The 25,196-nt window shown below is 32.9% G+C and overlaps 1 protein-coding gene across 1 annotated transcript in view; it reads left to right on the forward strand.

The window, feature by feature from the left end:
• Positions 1-24,634, forward strand: part of LOC111631961 (protein tincar-like) — a 27,790-nt gene extending 3,156 nt beyond the window's left edge. The window contains exons 2-4 of the mRNA XM_023376312.1: positions 10,174-10,724; positions 21,586-22,880; positions 23,802-24,634. Of these exons, the coding sequence (XP_023232080.1) occupies positions 10,256-10,724; positions 21,586-22,880; positions 23,802-24,575 (2,538 nt within the window). The 5' untranslated portion in view covers positions 10,174-10,255 and the 3' untranslated portion in view covers positions 24,576-24,634. The remainder of the gene's footprint in view (positions 1-10,173; positions 10,725-21,585; positions 22,881-23,801) is intronic.
• The last annotated feature ends 562 nt before the right edge of the window (positions 24,635-25,196 follow it).

Consider the following 25,196-nt stretch of genomic DNA (forward strand, 5'->3'; position numbering starts at 1 on the left):
AATAAACTTGCTGGATTATCTTAAAAATCTGATAATTCGGTTATAATTGATCCTATGAAGTTCGAACACTTGAAGAACAACTCAGGATGAAGAGGATCATTTCTTCTTCATTGTTATCGTTAAATTTCAATAGAATATCGATATTATCAGAAAGAATATCTTAAAGATTATCTTTAGAAAAAAATCTAGAATATTTTTCACCGATAATCTTCATCAAAATCTTCAATAATTTAAATATTCTTCATCATTTAGTAACTATTTCGTGTCGATGCTCTTCGGTATAAAGAAGAGAATCTCGTTTAAAAAATTTGTAAATGTAATTTTAATAAATTCTAAACCTTATAAAAATTTTAAGATTAAAGAATTTAATAATTAAGTAGGATAATATGTAATAATTTAAGTTGTAGATGAGGTTTAACTGATAGGCAATTAGAACGAAAGGTTAGTAGCTGGAGGGTAAATTTTATTTAAGAGTTCAAAGGGAAATGAACAGGATATTATCGAGATGCAAAAATGGAGTAGGAAATTTGAAAGACTTCCAATATGAAACATTTAGGAAGATAATTAAAAGTTGTTAGTTGCCCTCGAGTCGTGTTTACAATTAAAGATAATTAAGCAGAGAAACATTGAGTCATGTTTATTAACCAAGTGGTTATAACGTTAATATCGATAATTTAATTTAAAAAAATATATATTAATAATATATATTCAATCTTTTTCTATATTAAAAAAATCTGTAGGATCCTATATTAAAGTTCTAAAAATATATTTTTATCCGGTTTTTATCAGGGCTCGAATTTCGTTCGACTGGCAAAAATCCAAGTTAAAGATCCTTTTAACAGGAATTAAACTAGGGAAAAAACTTTTTTTTAAGGTTAATGGAAGGGCAGAAGGGTTAAAAACATAACAAAAATGAAAAGTTAAGTCGAAGGATTTAATGAGAATTTCGAGTTTTAAAAGTACTTTTTGAAGTGTATAGTTGAGAAGTTTTTAAAAATCGAAAGAAGAAAGTTCGTCTTGAAAATAAATACTTTTAAAAATATAAAAATAATAATAATTATTATAATTTTTAAATTAAAAAAAAAGTATATAAATTTTTAAATTAAATAATATATTTTTAATATCTTAAAATTGAAAATTGTGTTGCTTTTAGTGGAATAAATTGGAATTAAGTTTAGGAATTAAGGAAGATTTTTCTACTAAAAATGCTCAATTGCAACTTTTTTGCCTTTTTTAACACATGATCAGATTTATCGATGTTGTCACGAAAGAGAATTCTGGGAAAAGGGAGGGATGTAATGAGCCATGCAGTCTACCAGAGAGAGAAAGGAAGCTGGTTAATAGTGCCCAACTCTATTATAAACTTGATTGGACCTCGATTTTATTCCTCAATATAATAAATTTAATAAAAGAAAAAAAAAATAGAAAAGTTCGTATCCCCGAGGAATAATTCCTAACGATGCTTACCTGTAAAGAAATATCAACTGATATCTCACCTGGTGTTTTTTTTTTCTTCCTTTCTCTTTTATCTACATTCGATAAAATATTATTATCGAGACAGTTTAGACTGTTATACAGATAATAACGTTGTAACGTTGATTGAAAGCAGATTTGGGAATGTTTTAAGGTGGAACGAAGATGTTAAGCAGTCTTTAACAATACTTTAAAGAGAGAAAAATCTTTCCTCTCCCTTGAGAATTTTTTAAAGAGTTTTTAACGAAGGATTTATTTTATTATACAGATAATCCCTGCCTTCGAAACGAGTTTTTTAACCGATAAAAATACCTCTTTTTTTCCTTTAAAATAACACTGTAAACACTAGAAGATCTGCTAGAAAATATTGTAGAGATTTCAGAATTAACTCTTTATATTTATAAATATTTTTTTTAACAAAAAAATAACCTTTATTCGGCGAAAGTATTGCTGAACGAAGGTGTTATTTGGATGAAGAAATAACCGTCGTTTCCTTCCAAAAAATAACTTTTTATTGAAAGAAATAACTTTCCTCTTCCGAAAGATATCTTTCGATAGATCCGTCCCCTTTTAGAGTTTAACAAAGACAATCCCGTCCACATAGAAAGGGTTTACTCAATCCCCTGTGTATCAGTTTCGCTGCACACCTTTAACGAGAAGTCGACTAAATTATTGTTCTCTGTCTTCTCCCTATTATATACAGTATACAGTGGACTACACCTATAAAATCAATGTTTAAAAGTGTCATGTGTTAACAGCTATTGATAATGGCAACGTTAAGTAGGTCGATAATACGTTAAATATTAAACGTATACCTTTTTTTTCTAGATCTATAAACCTATATATAGTTTGACAAATCTCGTAGACTTAGCTTAACACGCGAAAAGCCTACACCCCGCTGCGAATGACGATCTGTACAAATGACGTAGATGTTGTATAGATGTGTTTCTAACCTTTAAAATAAGCTGAGAATGCAGAGAAGTTTAAATTAGTTTGTAAAATTTAATTATAATTAACTGGCAAAAGTTTAAAATAGGGAAATATCATTTAGAGCTAGAGGCAAAGGCTATTCCCAGTTTATGTAGTTAATGAATGGAAGCACAAAAGGGAATGATTGAAGAAAGGAAGAGTGTTAATGCAGTAACCATTACGTGACGTAGTTCAACCACAATTACTGATGATTAGGGCCTGCCTCATAGGAGATAGGAAATGAGAGGTAGAAGGACCTCGGTCCAGTTTCTTCCCAATTAGGAAGTAGTTCTTTTATTGTAGATAACACACCAGAGGCCAAAATGTTGTCATTAAGGTTTGTAACCGAAGACGATATCCCTTTAAAGAAAAAAAAAAAGCGAAGGGGGAAGTGAAAAAAATTATCAGAAATTTGATAAAGTTTAAGATAAAAGTCAAACTTCCAAATACTTTTAATATGAATTGTAAATCGAAATTTTATGTTAAACTCGCGATCGTTATTCGGCTATAAAACGTATCTTTAGATTGTATCCGAGTTTCGCTGATAAAAATTGATGATAAAGACAGGATAATTGTTTTCTTTTATGATATTGTCCGGGTTAATTAATTAAATAATATTTAGGCTATATAAATTTTAAATTTAATTAAATGAATTTCTGAAATACGGTCGAACTTCTAATAGCGCCCACCTCTGATTACAGGTTTGGCTGTCTAAACAGGACTTTTTTTTTACGCTCAAAATAGCGATTACCTCTGAATAACGGACATTCATTTAGGAACTCTTTTTTGGGGGGTAAAAATGCATAAAGAATAACCTGTAAACAACGGTCACTTCTGAATAAAGGCCATTCTTTTAGGGACTTGTTTTTGAGGTAAAATGCATACAAAGTAACCTCACCTTTAAATATAGTCGACTTTTTATGAGTGTTAATGGCCGTTGTTTAGAGGTTTGATTGTATTAAAAATTTAGGCAGAAATATTGTTTAATTCGTGTAGATAATTTAAAATTTAATCGAGAGAAAAAAATATTAATGTAAACTCTATGTTATTTCACACTAGTCTAGGATAAAATAAAATTTTTTGAAAGTGTTTGGTTTCGGAAGAAACTCGATTCCTTATTTTTCCAAAAAATATCCGGTACCATTCCTTTGAGATTTACTTAGATATCTAAGTCAGAAGGTTTTATATCCTGAAGTTTTATGCAAAAAAAAATCCCCACACAAAAAATATTTTTTCTCCATCATAATACAGGAAAACCTCTGAACAACGGCCACCGAGGAAGCATAAGCAATGTCCATTGTTGAAAAGTTAATTTGTATGTACTTCTGTTTAAAAGAATTGGCCGTGATTAGAGGTTCGGCTGTATAAATTTTAGCAAATGGTTTCATCTATCGAAAGATAATTTCGAATTTAGAACGAAGAGAATGGGAGAAATTAAAGAGGGGAGGAACGAAACTCAATTAAAGCAAGAGAGCAAGTAGATTTGATCTAATAAAAGTAAAAATATAACTTCCCTAAATGGCAAATTGCTTGCATATTAAGTTAGCGATTGTCAAAGTTTAGATGTCTTAAGAGGATTTACTTCATTTTGTTAGTTGCGAGGAGTGAAGGGCGTTGTCAAACATGGATTCAATCAATAAAATATCTCCCGGTGCACAAATGCACACCCTGTAGCGTTTTGATGATGTCACCAATGTAAACAACGCTTACAGATTCCGATTTAAGCCGGACGGTGAGGAAATTTGACTTAGTAAAATAATAAATTAATTAGACGATCACGCGCTCTCTCTTTCTCTCTCTCTGCACTTATTTTCACTTGGGGGTACCCTAATTATACGGGATTTATTTAGATTTTTAATCGTTGCCGTTGTCTGTTAATTTAGTAATGGAAGGAATTCATAATTATTCGTGGAAAGGGAGATGCCGGCTACCAGGACTTATTCAATAACTTGAAAATGAAGAATGTTTCCAACAAAGAGACTTTTTTCCTCAGGAAAATGAATGTAATGTTATTAATGGTAATATTTTATGATGGCGGAGAATGGAGGAAGTTGGAGAGAGTTGATTAAGATTAAATTATCTTGGGAATTTTTCGTGAGAAGTTTTGAATGGAAGTAAACGATTGTCGAAGTCCTTACGAAATTGAAGGAAAGAATTCAAAGAAAAGGATTTTTGCAAATTTTTGAGGGAAAACAGCAACTTACACGATCAAAAAAGTTCATCGAAAATATTAAAAATTTACTTCCATCTCATTACTTTTAATCTAGATTGGAAGGAGGAAAAAAAATGTATAAAATTTACCACGAAAACTTGATTCTGAAAGTGAACCGTATTCATAAATATCCAACTCGAAAAAGGTACCGAGATAAATCTAATGGTAGGAATAAATAATGCAAAAAAAAAAGAAAAAAAATCGTAAAAAATCTGGAGCAAAAAAAGTTTGAAATTCAAACTTTATAAATTTTAGATCTTTTGAATAATATATAAATCTCTCTGTATAGCAAATGGCTTTTCACGCTGTCGAATGTATTTTAATTCTCGATGGGAGGAAGATAAAAACAATTCTGAGTTACCATATCCATCAAAAATTGTCTCGCTTCATGCTTCGTGGGTTGATTGGCTGATGGAATCGAAATATGGATCAATGCCGAAATATGTCATCTATGAACAAAATATCGTTGGGACCAAATCAGATTCGCAAGCGGAACCACTCACTCTTCCCTCTCGAGGCTTCCTACAGAAAGATGATCTCAGGTTACAAGAAGAATCTCGGAAGACAATCGTTTAAGAAGAAAGCATCGTCCTTAAATGATGGAAGAAGTCTCCCATAAAAAAGAATTGTAATTAAATAATATTGATAATAGTAAAAACAGTAATATTATTTGTAAACATAAATCTCCTCCTTAAATTAATGCTAAGAAGAATTTTCTTAGTTATAACATTATTTTTCCTGTAGATAATTCTGATAGATGCGAGAAGCTCGGGATAAAAAGAAAATCTTTCGAGGAAAGAAATGCTCACAAATATCAAAATAAATATTAGTTAAGTGGAAATTATTTGTGATAAATACCAACGAAAACTCTTCATATTTTGCTAAGAATTTACAAATATTGAGTATTATCTATAGACAATCAAGCGTGATAACGAATAAACTTACTCATAAAAGAAATTTCAATTATAATTGCGCCTTGTATTATAGAAGATATCCGTTTAAAGATCTTAAGAAAAACTTTTCTAAGAGCTTTATTTCGGCATTCTTAATAAAAGTTTCTCCAATAAGAACTCGTAGCTACAGGCAGGAAATATCCTAACAACAAGAGTGTCTTTTACTACAGAATCCTTTTGGGAAAGTGAGTGAACCACGGTGCAGTGTACTTCCCAGCGCGTTAATTAACAGTATATATATATATATATCAATTTTATCCCCTGCTGTTTTGTAAAGGCGTTATATGTGGCATCTTATTATATAATAAGATAATTTCGAAGGCAAATTATCCATTGAAACCCGCTCTTCACGTGGTGCATTGATGTACAAATGGCGAAGAAGAGTCGGCTCTTCTTAAACGTGCCATTGTCACTCATTAGAAAAAGAACGGAGGCTGACAAAAAAAGGATTGTTTGTGGCTTCATTAACATAATCGTATCACACACACACTCAAAGGTTATTCACTTTAAAGTTGAAAAGACAGGAAATCTCTTGTTCTTTCACTGCTATCTACACAATGAAGTTCTTACCGTTTAAATCAATATCGATTTGATTTAATTACCCCCCGTTATTTATCACTTTTATGAAATAATTTGCGACTTGTCTAATTTAAAAAAAGTATATATATATATATTTCTAATATCAAATATATATTCTGGCAAATATTTACTGCAGGGAATTACTTTTTTACAATTTTTATTTTCGGAACACGTGACATTCTTAGCATACCCGGTTCACGTGGCTCGTCATTTCGGCGCCGCTTTCTGTGCAAAGAGGCGACGGTGACGTCACACAATCTGTCTTCCGTCCAAGTGGGCCACTCGAGATGTGTAAAAATGCATTCTTCAAGTGGTCAATCGATAATTCCGAGGAGACGAATTCTCGCCGATTCCTTTCCCTCTTCACCCCCCTCCTTTTCGAGGTGGTCCAAAACGGTCAAGGGATAAATTTACGTCATCATTATCGAATTATATATATATGTAATGCACTCTTCGAGATAAGAAATCCATTCCATCGATTTTTCAAGGTCGTTTCTTCGTTGATAAAAATATCGATTTTTGAATTTTTGCCTTCACGCAAAATGATATTGCAGAAACTAGAGTCGCCTGTGTGTTTTTGTAGTCGGTAACGGTCGCTGAAATTTCCACTATTAAGAGATTTAACTAATCTTGGATAAGTTCGGTGCAGGTGCAAGACTCGAATTTCTACTCCATCCCTAAAGAACTTGATCTGCATTTTTCTTTGGGGAAAAAATAACTCACCAATCTCTTAAACTCTTCGAAATGAATGGGGAGAGATTTTTCTAATATCCCCCGTGCAGATTATTTCTATGATAAATCATCTTGGCCTCATTTCAACTTAGCATTTTGTTATTGTAGTAAAGCTATCAAAACAGTCAAAAATTTTAACTTCTATATCAATTTACTCATCTAAAATTATAACGATAGGAAGATAAACGCTAAAATAGCATGTTAAAAAAGTGATATTTTTAATTTCACGCCCTTGGAAATTATGAAATTCGAGTGTTAGTTTTAATATAATTAGTATTAAACGTCATTTTTAGTTAGTGTTTAAAATGACAATTTTTTTCGGTTTTTTTGAATTCTGGACAGAATCCAAGACAAATGAGTAGACTGTCTGTCGTCAAAGGATAGGTCAAGAAGAAGAAAAAGTGCAGTGCGTTTTCTTTTATTCTAGGTCATCACTCGCCAACTGCACTCTTTCATGTTGTGACTGATAATAGCCATCCCTTTTGTCATGTAAACACTCTGTTATGTTCGTGCATCTTCTGACATCATCAACTTTCTTGCATGGTTGAAGAGTTTTCACCAACGGTATTCGAACACCATTAACATTTTAAAGAGAGGAGGTTAATGTACTAGCATACGTACTAAAGAAAATCTTGTTGTCCTTTGTTTAGTGTACACTGCACATAAAAATTCTGAGTTACCTCTTAGCTGCGGTTAATATAGAATTTTACAAGACTTGATAAGTTGCGTGTTCACGGAGGAAATCTAATTTGCAGCGATTTCAATGCATCTTTATATAATTTTAAATTGTACAAATTTACACTTTCTTTAATATGGCACACGTATTATTTAATGAGCAAAGACTTATGTTTAAATGCGTTTAGGGAAATTTTGAAATTTTCTCAAGGGATGCTGAAAAATGGATTCGAGAGGATGCCATAACTCAATATTAATCATTCTTATAACGAATTTTTGACTAATTAGGTTATAGACTATTACAAAATAAAGTAATTTGGCCGACTAATCAGCAAACACTTAATAATGGGCCTAAATTACGGAATGCGATGACACATACGAGTTGATGGTACAAGGTTGTGAGCATAAGATCCAAAAAAGCGTAACTCTGGCCGCTTGCCAGACCTTGAGGGTTGATTGCTGCTTGATTACATTGGTTTCCTTGGTTACAAGATCTTTTAGAGCCAAAAAGTCCAGACGGCACCTCCGGTAGTTACAATCGTTGTTTTATTTATAGGTCGAACAGTTTATATAGTTTTTTCTTTGATTCCCGACTTTGCGGATCAAAGTTCTCGAATCAACTGTCCTTGAGTGCAATAACCCGTTATTGTAATAACAAGCATTCGTTTATTATAGTGACTACAAGGCCCACTCTGACTAATTACAAGTATTTTTCTCCAACAGATGATTTGTTTACGAATGTTGCACTCATTTACGTCGAAATTTTTTTTGGTATAAGCACACATACTGCCTATCTGTATGAAGAAAATCGCCGCAGATAGATATTTATAGTGTTTAACACGCTTGCAAAACACAGATTTGTTTATTAATCTTAATATATTTACAGCTTGTAAGTTATAAATATTTATCCATAATATTCTAGAATGTATTTCTCTTGACCCTCTTTCAATTGAATTTGTCAAAAACCATTAAAGATTCAATCATTTTTTGTTTGTTTTTTTTTACAGGCACATTTTCTACTAGTAGATATAGGACTGAATATGCTAGACACTCGTCTTACTTAAAAGCTATTAGCATGAAAAAATATTTTTGTTTGCTACAATTTTCTTGACGTTTGGCCAACGTTACGATCCACTTTTTCATGTTTTTACGATCAGAACACACGAATATAAAAGGAGGTCATACTCGTAATTGAATTTTCGTAAGTTATTATAAGGTCTCATTGATCATATTTTTCCTTCCGATGGAGAATTCTTAGCAGAAAAAAAGGGATATATTTTGCGAAGAATTCTATGTTTTAAACACGGCTTTTCCTCCCACGCAAGTTCATCGATCGTAATTTTAGCTCCTAATGTAGCTTTAATTATCAATTGTAGTCCAAACTAGAATTTAATTGTCAATATTTTCTTAATTAAACTTTAAATTTTGTGAAATAAACCATTATTTTATTTTAAAAATTGATTTTAAAAAATTGTATTAGTTTAACTGCGTACAGATATATTTTACCTGTCATAATAAAACTTATCACGTGTTCTGTAGTAATAAAATTCTACCTGGCTTTATTCGATATTCTGTTGCTATAGCGACAAGCGAAAACAGAATCTAATACTAGAAAAATTTTGCTGGACATTTAATTATTATATCAATCGTTAATCGGTTAAAATAATTACTAAAAAGTTTTTCTAACAAAAATACTTTTAAATATATTCCAAATCTAACAAAAAATACAAATAAAATGGCATTTATTCCAAGCTAATCGACTTCTCTGTCGTTATTGGTCAATTTGAATTAATTTGAATTTAAAATGACCAATTATGGCTAGAGATTCCTCGAACGTTATTTCTCATACATGTCCTTGTTTTGGAATTATAATAAGGATTAATTTAATCGCGACTTATTTAGGAAATGTTTATTATTAATATAAATCTATTTATAAATATTTTCCTTTCGAGAATAAAAGAAATGATAGAACTTTTTTTTGGTTTCGAAAACGAAATTGTAACCGTCTCGTATGACGTTGCGAGTAACTATTGGTTAATTGGTTTGTGATTAAGTACGACGTGAACATTGCGGAAGTGACACGATTTCTGTCTAATTGACGTAATATCCGGTTGAATCATAACGATTTAACAATAATTGGATCGGTTTTTGTTTAGGAAATAACTGTTTAAGTTTTTTAAATGAATCAGCATTATGAAGATGCGCTCATAATTATTTGTATTATGTCATACGAGTTAGTTAGTGATCCTTAATTTTTAAACAAGTTAAATTTACATTAAAAGCTATTTTTAAACCGTAAAGCCAACTTTATTACGGCTATTCTCGGTATTTTTAATACATATTTACACTTAGAAAATTCATATTTGAAGTACTAAAGAGAGGATTTTGTAAGAAGAATCTGAAGAATTATGGTCACTGCTTTAGTAGCCATTAAAAATTACATATAACAGTTGCGGAAATAATTTTAATTTCGGTAGCAGCGATAGTTTCTAGGTGTGAAACAGGATGTCATTTCTGAAAGGAAGTGACATCACACATTAATAAATATCCTTTTAACGTAGGACGTGTTTTCTCTTTCAGGTTGTGGCAACGAAATTAACAGATGAAAGTTTTCGGTCGTATAGATTGGGAGTCTTGACAGCTCGCTTGGAAATAACAGAAAATGGGTTCCACCTTCGGTTGTCAGCACTTGCAGATCAACAATCTCTGGTCGGTTTGGTACTGCACCATGGCGTTGGCCTTTCAGATTTACATCATCGTTATCAGTATACGCCATTTCACGGACTATATATCACTCCCTTGGCCCATTCACGATCAACCTTACTTCGAACTTAACGCTTACGTTGGATTTATCGGAGCGGCCGTGGTCATGCTGCCTTTCTTCGTAGTGGCCGCTCTTCTTAAGATCGGTAATTATGCCAACGATGGCTACAAACTGGGTGGTGCCGATCACCTGCAATCGGCGGTCTATCAGAACCTAAAAAGGAAAAAGTGCTCGCATTGGTTGAGGACAATCTGGAGACACGGTGGACCCACCGCACCCTTTTTGCATCTGGCAGCTGCTTTTTGCCTTTTGTTACCCAGGTTATTGATTCATGCTCAATTAATTAAACATGGATTCGTGGCTAAAGGTCAGTTCCAGATTTTTCTATTTTAATTTAATTGTTTTTTTTAATAGTGCAATTGTATAGGGTTGTCCATAAACGACGTCCACACTGGAAAGGAGGGAGTTGGTGATGACAAGTAAGACAGAGTTGGACAAGGAGAAGGGAGGGGTTGAACTTCAATGGACATCCATTTTATTTCATTAAATTTTATAAGTTTATACGTTTAATTATTCATAAAATGATAAATTTTTTGAAGAGGGTTGAGTTTTTTTGGACTTCCAATGAGGAGAGGGGTTACAGAAACTTGGACAAACTGGGACAATGGGAGAGGGGGGAGTAAAAATATCAGGAAAAATGCGGACGTTATTTATAAATAGCCCTTAACTTACACGTCTTCTGAATACTATGAGTAAAAATTCCGATTTAAATTACACTTTTTTTTACCTCTGTAGATGAATATATTAGCGCTTTACTCTTTCAAACAGAAACTTTTCTGTAGATAATTACTTTTTTCCTATTTATATATAATCTTATTATCGCAATATTTGATTGAAGCGAAGTGGTAAAGTGAAATAAAGCAAATAAGACTAATTGAATAACGTCGGATGCTATTCACGACATTATCGACGAGAATGGAAAGATTAAAAGCGAACAACTATCATTTTCTTATAATCCGGTTAATAATAAAGCAGGGTATTCGTTTAACTCGTATTTAAAACTGGAGTTTTATTAAAGACAAACTTATCTTAAGATGATTAAGGAGAGGGCCACTTCATTATCGAACGACTTTACTACAGGTGAAAGGATGAAAGTCGTAAAATTGCTCTCCCGAGACCTCGTAAACTTGATAATACTGTTGCTTTTCGTCTCGATAAATAAACTAAAAGCGATTTCAAATTTGGATTCCTAAACACCAGCGATAAGCTACCTTTAACATGTGCATTGGGGAGTTCAGACAGCACTTTGGATCACTTTATTCCTGTATTAAGCCGTTCTCTTTAGGTAAACTAGTAAAAAAACTTAGCTGTTTTTATATATATATAAGTCTAACTTAATTATACAATACGCAGCTGGAGAATGTTGATTTGTTTTCTTTACGATAATATATTTTTCTCTCGTACGAGTCTTTTAGTAGGTCGTTGACTTGTGTAAATCCAGACGTTTTGAGGATTTTCAAACTCTCTTAAGAATATTTGCAAGTCTAGGAACACGAAACAACCATTTTGAGGTTTAAATGACTTATTTGTAAACGTCAATCACCAGCAGTTAAATTTAAGCATCATTAATCGTTCTCTTCAGTGCAAATGTTCAGTCAGCTGTTAGCAATTGAGTTAAGCTTCAACCATTCTTATCTATTTTTAGGAAAATAGATTCTTTCACTAAATTTGTAATATCGATTTGTTTACTTTCCCTTCTGACATGTGCACGTTTTAAAAGAAAGACAAGAGAAATTAATAACGTTTGAAAACTTGATCCGGGCAATTGCATTCTTGTATCTTCTGGGAGTTTTATTTAATATATTTTTTATTATATATATATAAAATACTACTTTAAAGATGTAAAGTTAAGCAGAATTTTGTTATAAGNCTCAACCACTTCAACCACTTTTAATCTAAAGGAGCTCTTTAAGGATAAAACATTCCCTTCTTTTTTTTTCGATCTTTAATTACTTACCGAGCCTAATTTTTGATTCGAAATTGATAAGAAAGTAGTTTTATGAATCGAGTACACTGTGTTTTCTTGCATTTACATGATTTTTTTCCTGATTAAATATTGTAATTTAATGCTAGGAATTTCTTTTTTTCTCGATGGTTTCTGCCACAAACAAGTACAGAGGCCATTGAGATTTTTGATCAAAGTGGATTTACTTTAATAAATTAAGGGTTTTAAATACAAAATAAACTTGCTGGATTATCTTAAAAATCTGATAATTCGGTTATAATTGATCCTATGAAGTTCGAACACTTGAAGAACAACTCAGGATGAAGAGGATCATTTCTTCTTCATTGTTATCGTTAAATTTCAATAGAATATCGATATTATCAGAAAGAATATCTTAAAGATTATCTTTAGAAAAAAATCTAGAATATTTTTCACCGATAATCTTCATCAAAATCTTCAATAATTTAAATATTCTTCATCATTTAGTAACTATTTCGTGTCGATGCTCTTCGATATAAAGAAGAGAATCCCGTTTAAAAAATTTGTAAATGTAATTTTAATAAATTCTAAACCTTATAAAAATTTTAAGATTAAAGAATTTAATAATTAAGTAGGATAATATGTAATAATTTAAGTTGTAGATGAGGTTTAACTGATAGGCAATTAGAACGAAAGGTTAGTAGCTGGAGGGTAAATTTTATTTAAGAGTTCAAAGGGAAATGAACAGGATATTATCGAGATGCAAAAATGGAGTAGGAAATTTGAAAGACTTCCAATATGAAACATTTAGGAAGATAATTAAAAGTTGTTAGTTGCCCTCGAGTCGTGTTTACAATTAAAGATAATTAAGCAGAGAAACATTGAGTCATGTTTATTAACCAAGTGGTTATAACGTTAATATCGATAATTTAATTTAAAAAAATATATATTAATAATATATATTCAATCTTTTTCTATATTAAAAAAATCTGTAGGATCCTATATTAAAGTTCTAAAAATATATTTTTATCCGGTTTTTATCAGGGCTCGAATTTCGTTCGACTGGCAAAAATCCAAGTTAAAGATCCTTTTAACAGGAATTAAACTAGGGAAAAAACTTTTTTTTAAGGTTAATGGAAGGGCAGAAGGGTTAAAAACATAACAAAAATGAAAAGTTAAGTCGAAGGATTTAATGAGAATTTCGAGTTTTAAAAGTACTTTTTGAAGTGTATAGTTGAGAAGTTTTTAAAAATCGAAAGAAGAAAGTTCGTCTTGAAAATAAATACTTTTAAAAATATAAAAATAATAATAATTATTATAATTACNTACTACTTTAAAGATGTAAAGTTAAGCAGAATTTTGTTATAAGGGATTTATAGAATTTTAAAATTTAAATATCTACTCCATCAAATTTAGAGTTGACTTTAAAGGAAAGGAAATGGTCTCTTTCAAGGTATTTATTCAATAGAGAAAACAAGTTTCTTGAGGGGGAAAAAAAGATTTTCGTCTGCTGCTAACTGAAGATAAATAAATAGGCAATTGGCAGTTTCGATGACCTCATCTAGAATATAGGACTTATAAATATGGGCATTGATGAAGGAAATCTATTTTGGCCGTTGTACACACGCTAGGAAAAAAAAAGGAGAAAGATTCACATATGCTATTTATGAAGAGATAAAATATTTCTGGACTAAACAAACACTTCGGGCATTAAGTAGTAACGAAGTAAGGAATAAATAAACGAACACTCCTCTCTAATCGTGATTAATTTTCTTAGAAGTCTCGGATGAGAAGGTCTTCTTCACTGCTCCATTATTACTTAACTCTTGAGAGAATTTTAGCGGCATTTTTATTTATTAACCTTAATGCTTACTGTTTCTAGAACAGTTCGGTCGGTTGGACTTTTATCTAGCGGAGAGATCATGTTTTTAGGTTCGCGAGATGACTGCAAATATGACTTCCAAATGTTTGGCATCGTTAGCAGAGGAAGTGGACCATCTGTGTCCACCCAGGATCGTGTTTTGGTTTGGGAGGAGGATGATAGTTGATACAGCTGCGATTGAGAGCGGGCGTATCTCAACGCGGGTCTCTCTTTTTTGTCGACACCACGTGTACAAAATGGAGATGGCTGTCGGCGCAAGAATAGAACATTCTGTCAATCGCTATTGATTTGAATGGAGGAAACCTCAATGCGACTTTTGCATGACGCAAAACTATCAATAGTGCTTCAAACTATTTTTCCTGCACGGGGGAATTCCCGACGTGGAGGGGGAGAAATTGCTTGCAATTTAATAGGTTTCGTGTGAATACCGTGTGAACCTACAATTTAAAGAAATCACGCACTCGACTGTTGATAGCGCTTCTTTAAAATTGGGAAGAAGAGCATTTCGAAAAGATATTTTAACACACTTTTACGTATAATGCGCATTAAAATCTATTACAAGTTATAGACTGTGCTTATTCGTCACGTTTTAATTGAATCGGATATATTTAACTTCATACTTTACCATTAATTCTTTTTATCGCATTCCTCGGAAGTGAGAAAAAGCAATTTTTTTTTTAAAAATAGAAAATAAAAATGGAGACAGGTTTTGTAATTAGTTGCATCGCTTTATTTTAAGTGTAATCTAGAGAAGTTAGTAAAAATAGATAAGCAGTAACGGTGATATTAGTGGTAGTTGACAATATTAGAGTCAGGCGAATAATTAAGGCATCGATTTTCTCTCAATTCCTGCTAATTATCTGAAATGAGACACTTCACTCTATCTGTTATGTGAGTGCTTCGATTTAGACTTAGATGATCGCCAGTTTAATATATTTTTCATTAGTTGTTACACTACCAGAATTCAGGAATTTCTACCACATGCTTGTATAGGGTGGAGGAAAGCATCCACTGTAGGAAGAAAAAAAAATACTGTATATATCTTCCGACCAGTTTTTTAAACACGGAAAAAAAAACACTTAGTACGTTCACCCCGCGAAGAGTTTCGTTGAAAAAAGTCATGTGATCCGTTTCGTGACGTGAATAAATTCTTATAATTACTGATACGGAATTAAATCGAGTTTAATTACCGACGTTAAAAATTGAGGAAACGGTTTCGTTCCGTAAACGATGCTAAAAATCTATGCGCTTTCATTGTCAAATAAATTCCCATTCCTAAAAAAAGGGGAGGTGGAGAAGTCTTTCAACGAATTCAACTTCAAGGGGGGGGGGGGTTGGAAGAAAAAATAGAATGCATCGCTGCATTAAAGAGGGCGCAAACATATGACCCATTTCGTGACAAAATCCACCATTTTGCATTCGTACCGGGAATTGACGTGCCGATTAAAATGCGTACGAGATAATTTAAGAGATTTGCTCCTCCTCTAAATTATCGAGGCAGTGACATCGGTTGTGACTCGAATTTACCGTATCGCTGGGAAGTAACGGGGTCGGTAATGATACCCGCGATACCCAAGAATTACGAGGAGGAAAAAAAAAATGAGGAAAAATTTTAACAATCGATCCAATCTTTTCTTTAACGAATCACCGGGCAATTTCTGTAATATCTAGCAATGGCTCCACCCCAAAGAGGTCTATGTAATGGCGAGTGGATATTCTCTGGAGGAGAAAAAGAAAAAAGAAGTGGTCGTAGCAAGATGGGAAGTATGCCAGATGACCACATCAATCACGTGTCAGGTGAAACATCTGAGCAACTACCTGCAGCAAATCAAATTTACTACCTTTTGCTCTCTGTAATTATTTTAATGCTCGACGGTTCGACAGATGGATGGATTTAATATTCATCTCGTGTTTACTGTTTTCTTATTTTAATTGGATCATTAGCTGCGTTACCGCGCCTTGAAATTATCACGCGGGATGATTTTCCTCCAGAAATTTTGATGAATTAAATTGGACGAGACTTCTAGCGAATTAATTGATTTCGTTACATCTTGCAACAGGAATTTTTGCTTATAAAATATATTCTAGCTGTTGCTATCGCTCAAATACTTAACTGCTCTTTCCCATTTTCGGTAGATTTAGCAGGAATCACGTGTTGGGGTAATCCCTGTTTGTTGGGTTAGGAGTCGAGACGGAGATAAAAATGTAGCAGTGCATTTGTATTCATTCAGCCTCCCATCTCTACTTATTGCTTACTTTTTCAATTCAGAACTTTTTTTATTCCTTCTGTTGTGTTTGGAATTAAATAGTATGACAGATAAACAGTATGTAAATATATATTTCTTAAAAGGAAAATTACCATAAAGTAATTGCAAAATTGGCAATAAATCATTCAGATCCTCTCGGCTCGTTGAGAAGAAAATATCTGTAACAGTATCAAACTATTTACGTATTGCTGCTGTTACCATAAATGTTTCTATACCTCAAGCAAACCGTTTTCTGTGACTGTTTATTCGAATTTGTTGCTTTCTTCTTGTACATTATGCAAGAGATTTCTTGATACGTGCTTGAGAGCGATTATTTTGTTATTCAGAATATTCTTAATGGTAGTCGTGATACATATCAGTATTACCCCAATAGAAGTCGCCTATGTAGGATTTTAATGCCCCTACATGAATAATGCAAGAGAGTTATTTTAAAGGCGGGTGCTTAAATTTGAATTTTATTAATTCCATGTCAATATAGAGTACTTTTCCTTAATAGAATATTTCATTAAGTAACTACCAGTTTATATTTTTTTATGATATACTGCGTATTTATCTACACAAAAGCTGCTTTGTCCAGACGTTAGCAATCTCTTATGATACCTTTACGGTAGCGGACCTATTATCTTCTTCGATACGTTTCAGATCAGAAGAGCAATTCAACATGGAGCAAGTTACACGCAGAAGAAAGAGCAAAAATGCAATGGTCATCTAGTTTAAAAACAAAGCTGAGATACGCCCGAATCACATCAGCAAAAGAAAGACAAGAATGAGTCATAGTTTGGGGAGGAATCGATTGGGGAAAAGTCATGTAGGCAGGGTTTCTCGTCTATCGATCGACCCCTTCTCCTAAACACCCCAGAGCTCAGTTACTATGTAATTATCTCTTGCTAGTAATTATCACAGACTATTCCTTTTCAAACTAGAGATGAATGTTTATCTTCTTCAAATCTGACATGGCTGTGGTTTATAGTTTAGCCAAGATTTTTACGTGTAAAGTCATGAATACAAACAGTAGCTATTTTTTTTTTATGAATTTGATTCTCTTTTACAATAAATAGCTTTATAAAAAATCAGAACAAAATTAAACATTATGATATAAAGAACTTCGAAATTTCCAAAACTCCTATAGGAGCTTCTTAGTAACGAACTGATTGTAGTAACTTTTAATGAGGTTAAGATCTCTATCTCTCCTTTTCCCCAAAACTTCGCTTCGAAGTCAAGAGGAATTAATTATTAATTATGAATATTCTCAATTCTGTTTAGTGAGTGGAATTTGTAATTTGTACTATTTAGGAAGTCTAACTTCAAGAGGATCTAAATATGCATATTTAATAATTGTGTGCATAATTAAGCGAAATTTTCGAGAAGTAAAATGCTTCATTTCTCAATTGTAAATTGCCGAGTTGAAAAGTTTGTGTTTAATCTGTCACGTTGCTTGACAGTTTTTAAATTTAATTATTAAGAATTTGCATCTTACAATTTTAAAAGCGCAAATTATTCTTTTTAATTATCATTCTTAAAGTGCCTTGGAGTTTTAGGTTTTATAACTGCTTTTCTAAAAGTTTACGTTTTACATTTGGTAATTAGTTTATCGGTAAAAAGAATAATTTATAGGTGGGATGGGATTTTATATTATTTTAGCATTATTAATTTAGCATTTTTTCTCATTCAGAAAATCAAATTATTCATATGAGATTCTACGTGCTCTCCTCTTTCATCACTTACTTCTTCGTCTACTTTGAAACCATTATAGGCCTATGTTAATTTATACTTAATGTTCTTATCGCAATAAAACTAAAATATAATATAATAACAGCTATTTGTGAAATTGCTACTTACTCACTATATGATGGAGATGCGATGCTAAATTATAAAACTCTCAAAATTTTCATAGTTATTTGGAAATATCACGAACAGAGAGGGATATATATATATTTTCAAATAGTAAACTTTCATGCAAATATATAGAAACGACAATGGATTTTAGATGTGTACAACTCATGGACTACTGCACAAGCCGTAAATGCAGAAAAATATTGATTAAATGATTAAGATAAAAGCACTGTCAGCAAGCATTTATTTATGCTGAGATTAGATAAACAATATTACAAACTGTAAAGTTCTTATGACAAATCCTTAATCTGGAAAAGTCGTGATGGGGAGGAGAAGTGACGGAACAATCCCGAGGTGACAATTCCTAGACTAGTGTTATCACTAAGGCTACTATGATAGAGATGGAAAAGACAGACATCTATCGCTACAGACTACCCCGGAGGAAGAGATAAAACGCATCACGGACCATTCCACCTAACTGTACCAGAAACAATCTTTCTATATATTCTTTTTCTTCATTTTTCCTGATGTACAATTTCAATAGCCATCGTCTAAAAAACAGCATTTTCGTCAACAAAACTTTTATTACGGCACTCAAGAATTCTCTTTAAAAATTCTTCTTCGTTTTTATAAAATTGCAGCGGCACCGAAACAATTTCAGATGTCCAAGTTATAGAGGAGTAACTTTAATTATTAAGAAGTCGGACTGGTTGCAGTCAGTGAGTCATCTGTGTGACGGAATTTCATTCCTGTACAGTGCAGAATCGATCGTGTGGATCAGGTGGACTGCTTTACCATCTGTAAATTAGTGTTCTTCTCCCTTTACTCGTGGGATGAAGTAAATTTTCATTAGGGATTGCTTGATCGTGCGTCATCCCAAATTTGTATAGGATTTTATGTTGCGGAATGTCCTTCTTCTCATTGGAAGTTTAAACATTAATTAGGGTTTAAGGATATGATTTATGAAGCTGCTTTATTTGAAACTTTCTCTCGAGAATTCTGTTTTTTAATGAGAAACTTATAGTTTTGGACTTCCCAATAATAAATTGCCATTTGTTTTATCTCTTAAACATGAATACAAATAATTAAATTATATAAAATGAATAATAATATTGTATACATAAAAATTTTCTCGATTTTACACAAAATCTATCGTCTTAAACTGTTGAAACCATTCGTAAATTAATCTGAAATGATGCTGACATTTGCTGAGTTTCCACTAAAAATATCAATAAACTGCAGCCTTCTTGACAATTACATTTCTAAAATTTAAATTTTCTAAATTTTGTTTACACATTTTGTGGCGCATTAAAATAAATTTCTCTCTTTGTTTGCTTAGTGAAATAAATTTAAGATTTCTAATTATAAATGAGATGTTGGCTTCACTACATAGCACGGTTTATTGCAGTAAAGATACATTTACAGGAGTAAACGCTTTATTCGCATACTATCTATTTTAAATTTAAAATTTATGCTTAATCATATACGATATAATTATGGAAGTTTTTAATTCGAGTGTAATAGTATATTTTGCAATAATAAATGAGTTAAACGCTAGTAATGACAGATATTAAGGTTTCAATCGCGACATTCGTTCTGATAACATCGAGTAAATTTATCACATGAACGATAGTAAACAAGCGAAAAATAAATTTTCATTCATTCGTAATTAAATAGTTTTCCAACATACTTTTACTTTAATAAGATAGAATTAATTAAACACCGAAAATTTTAATGCTATATGCATAATCACACAAATTCTACAAACACAAAATTAATTATGTTTAGTTATATAGAATCATTAAATATATATTAAAGAGGGAACATTTAAGGTCATTAGGTATGTGAAACCAATTTGATGCGAATTTTCTACCAAATAAATCATGGTTATCTCAAGATAGTCTTGTTCTCATTGGCATAAGCTACATTAAATGCATCATTTGGTTTGTCGTTATAGTAAAGGGATGGTAGAGAACGAAAATGAACTCTGGGTTATAGTGGTGTGTGGTCGCAGGTCTTTGACATTAAAAAAAAGAAAATTATCTTCTTTCAAATCAAGATAGATATGCAGAATTTTTTTTTGGCAAGATGTGAGAATTTTGGGTTAAGAGAAAAAGGTTTATAAAAAATACTGTGCAAGGTTTTTCCATGTTAAAATTATATTACCAGGCATTTAAATATAGCCGCCTTTAATTTAATATCTATACTTTTAATCTAATTCTAGTCATTTAAAAAATTAACATTAAAGATAAGCGAGTATAGTGTAGTTTCTGGTTAATTTTTCGTTGAAGTTAATAAACGTTCAAGTTCTTCAAGTTTATAATTTTCTTGATAATTTAATATCTGTAAATCTGGAAAGATTAAGTAAATAATACAGCAAATGCAATTATCAATAGTTATGTAAACAGTTTAAGGACGAAGTATTTTTTATTCAATAATATTAAAAATCAATTTTCTGGGAGAAACGTCGGCTTTATTAATTTCGTAAAAGGAAGGGGGGAAAAAATTCTATGTTTCGCTCCGTTTCGGCTAGTCAACAGCTTAAAACGAGGAATTTGTAGAGTAAAGGAGACAAGTACTGTAATACAAATACAATAAACCCGTACAGGAAAAAAGGAAAGAATTTAGGGATTTAACACGTGCCGGTTACAGACTAAAATGGATTTTTGCAGCAGGATATTACAAATAATGTTTAAACAGAAAGATAAAAAGATTTATCACATGAGTCACCTTCCATCCGGAAAAGCTTAGAGCTGCTTTACATTAACGTATCCTACAACAATCCAATGTGAACATTACAAGGATTACTTCGTCTATTTAATAATTAAATATAAATAAAAGGAAAGAATAAATACACGTTACGTTACTTCGGTCGTTGAACTGTTGGAAAAATCTTTTAAAATCTTATTAAATGGATTACAATATTTAAATTGAAACATCAATTTTCTCATGTTGATATAATGTTAACCTAGTGTTGTTGCTACCCATTATGTTTCAACGTATACTACTATATCTCACTTCATCCTCAATTATGTCCGAACTATAATTTAATGTTATAAACAGGAAAGTTGTGTCGAGGTCAATAAGCAATTATCATTTATTCAGCCTCGTTATATTGTGAGATTATTTATAAGTTAAATGCTATTTACAATTTTATTTTTAAAATATTATTAAACGTTTTATAATAATTTTAAAGTTAGGAAGTCGAATTATTGATTGTATACAGTTTATAATTTTTTTTTTTTGTATTTTAAAATTTCAGATGGACTGTGGAAAACAGATCTGGACTTTTTGATGACTCATCGCGAACGACTGGTAGCTCTTAGCTTCTTGTCGACAGTTAACGAGACAGAACTGTGGCAAAGAGAATCAGCAGACCTGAAGAATGCTAAAAATCTAGACTTGCAACTGGACGACATTCCTCCAATCTCGTCAGAATACCTTAATTACGCTACGGCGCTCTTGGTGTATGCAGTAAGGTACCCTTCGGTTTTTTGGAAAGTCAATAAGTGTTTCGGACTTATCTTCTCTTTCCAACTCATCTTAAATGGCCTGCAACAGCTACTATCCTTCACAGGTTTTGCCGTTTTGTATAAAGTGCAGATATATGGCCCCAGGACTATCCTTCTTCGATTTACGCCTCTTTTACTTAACGTGCCACTATCCGTGTTGTTGTTTTTAGTTTACAATATCATCATGACGCTCTCTGGCTCTGTGCTTTACATGTACGGATTGCAAAAGCATCGAGAGTGGTTAGATAGGGATGTACAGAAACATCATGTGACTTGGAAGAACGAAGCCAAGAGGCTGTGGGGTTATATCCCTCACGTTAGTGCATTTTTAGTAGTACTGATGATAGCCCTGTCTGCCGCGCCGCTTATGTATGACTACACTTTAGTGTACTGTGGAAGTTTAGACGGTGCGGTGCTGGCAGCTGTCACCGGTACGGTAATGCATCTTTTCTTGTGGATTGTGTTCTGGTTGATGCTGACTGTGAAACAAAAATGGAGTTTCGCTTCCGAATCTATGCCCTACGCTCATTCCATGTGTAATGGATATGCGGGAAAAACTGCTAACGAAAGCGTAGAAGGATACAGAAGAGGTAAAGAAGCTCCACTTTTGGTAATAGACAATGGCCAAACGTTTCAGGTACGAGAGAAAATGTCGAAGAAAGCTATATTGAGCGTGGCGCAGAAATCTGCTACTTCCAGGAAACAACCCACCCCGAGTGATGATGATGATATATATTGGCTGAAACCTAAACCTCCATCTCCTAAAGACACTAAAAGCTCTCCGGAAACGGACAGATTGACTTGGCTAAAGAATCAAAGGAAATCTCCAGGAACTAAACATAAAGTCACTTTCGACGAAGGCCTCCTTAGTAGTAATTCCTGTAAACGCACCAGGTCATTGAAATCGCCTAAAAATTCTGGGAAGCACAAGAAGAACGTTAAATTAGAAGATCTGTCGGATTCAAACTCGGAAGAAGGCGATTATGCCACTCTAAAGGATTTGCCTCCTCCACCGCGACCAGACGAAGATGGCTTTGAAGTGCAGGTGAGAAAAGCAGAATAACTTTATATTTTATTATTAGAAGTTAAGTGGTCTTCAAATCATGCAGAAAATTGAAAATAGATTAAATTCTAAACGCTCATTCATTGGTGTTTTCTCTTTAATAAAAGCTTTTAATTAAAAATATTCTCCAGGAGTAGATAAAGGTGAAAATTTACATTCTATTAACTCGCATTTATTTTTTGCCCCTTCAAATTTTAGTGTAACGCATAGAAAATTTGAAATTACTGATTTAGAAGTATAAATATCTTGTGTTCAACTTGTAAATCTGTTTAGAAGCACAGGCAATTACTCAATGGTTAAACATCATTCAAAATTACGTAATTATGAGATGATGAACGTTAAAGACATGTTTATCTTCAAGATATCGATTTTGGAAAAGCAAGTTCGATAAGCGTTTTTTATTTAAGAGGAAAGGACAATAAAATATTCTGTTTAAATAGCGATGTCGCACAAGTTCATCAATCATATTTTCCTGTCCTTTTAGATAGAAAATGGGTGGGACAGACAGAAGCATTATCACCGTCAAAACGCCATTTCCCTTTTATTATTAGCCTTTCTCCACATAGACAAATTGCTGTATACCGAGTTACACCATTAGTTATCTTTAGAAAGCATTTTTGTAAATCTTTTCAAAATTCATTTAATAATATCTTTTTCTAAACGGCTAAGAATAATAAACAGCATCCACTAAGCATTCATAAACGTGGAAAAAATCTCAAACTTTTGAACTTTTTCGTTGATTTACAGCTGGAGTAAAAATAGAATTATCGATATACAGATTACGCGTAAAGAATTTTATCGAGTCGAATAGAAAGAGCCAAAAATACTTTATTGTTATAACGAAAATGGCTCTGCTGTTACCGTAAAGTGATAAAATATTAATGCTTTTTTCATTATTTTCAGAGCCAAGATGACGTGACGGATATGAAAAAGTTGGATGATGGTGATTACGAATTACTTCTGGAGGAGAACCCGCCCATTCGTCAAATTAATGCACCGGTTGTAGTACACAGTGCCAACGGCCTAATCGGGGGTAACATCACACCAAAGAGTACCAGGAGCACGGATTCCGGAGCCAGTAAAGGCAGCGTGGATCAAAATTTGACCCCTCGTTCGGGCTCAGTCAGCGAAACTTCTACCACTCCCGATCGAGGAGGAGGAAGTGATTCTTCCAGTGGTGTCCACTCTAATTCTAGCGGGGGTGGCGATAAGCGGTCTACTAGTATGGAAAACTTGACACCCATCAGTTTTCCCAGACACGCGTGGAAGAGCATGTCTCTTCAACGTAATATTGCCACCCCCGGGGTCTTGATGCACGGCAACCAGACTTACAAACCGGATGCTGGGATCTACTACGACCCTCGCGAGACCACAATGGTGATATGGAGGAAGCCAAAATTAAGTAAAGATGCAGCAAGTACGGGTGAACCGTTCGGCAGAGCAACTAATATCAGAATGACTTCTTTCTCGGACCAACCCGACTACGGACCAAAGACTGCTCCCACTTCGCCCAGACAGCTGATCAACCAAAATAGGAACCACACGCTGGGCCATTACAGCAAACCTCTCAATCCTCATCTCATGATGGCTCCCGGAGTGCAGATGCAGAGGAGGGACTCTGCCAATTATTCTCTAACTTCTTCGGGTGAATCCGACAATTACATGTCTCAATGTTGACAATCTCGAACCAGGCAATAAGATGTGCAATGCGGAGAACGGAATTTATTTTTTTAAAGGAAAAAAAAATATTCGAAACACTGCAGACATCTTTGCTACTTTCTTATGTGCTGAAGGTCGAGGAAAGGAAAGTAAACGGGTAATTCCGTATGCTTGCGTGTAGCAGTAACGTTGTCAGTGTTGGACGTTATACCGGGCGCCATATTTGAGAATCGGTGTGGGAGGAAAGCATTTATGTCTTCGTCGTTGTTGTGACTGTACCTGATATGACTCTATGTATATAGCATGGCCAAAACAAAACCTGTACAGTATACCAGCCCTCATGTACTCATATAAATATATATATAAATATATCTGTCTGGTCATTTTCGGTAAAATTATTTAAAATTTTAAGTTTGTTTCTTGTTTTTTTTAATTATGTATACACTAATAAATGAGTATTTGAAGAAATAAATCATTTGTATGTAAAATAAGAATGCTCGTTATAATCATCCAACTTTATTCTTAAGCGTGTTGGCTTTATTATTTTAAAAATAATAATAATACAATTGGGATTTTATATAAAAATTATATCAGGAGTGTACACTAGAAGATGTGGAGGGAGAAGAAGTGATCGAAATT

This window comes from Centruroides sculpturatus, unplaced genomic scaffold (genome assembly GCF_000671375.1).
Source record: "Centruroides sculpturatus isolate CEXI.00-Female unplaced genomic scaffold, Cexi_2.0 scaffold783, whole genome shotgun sequence".
In the NCBI taxonomy this organism is placed as follows: Eukaryota; Metazoa; Arthropoda; class Arachnida; order Scorpiones; family Buthidae; genus Centruroides; species Centruroides sculpturatus.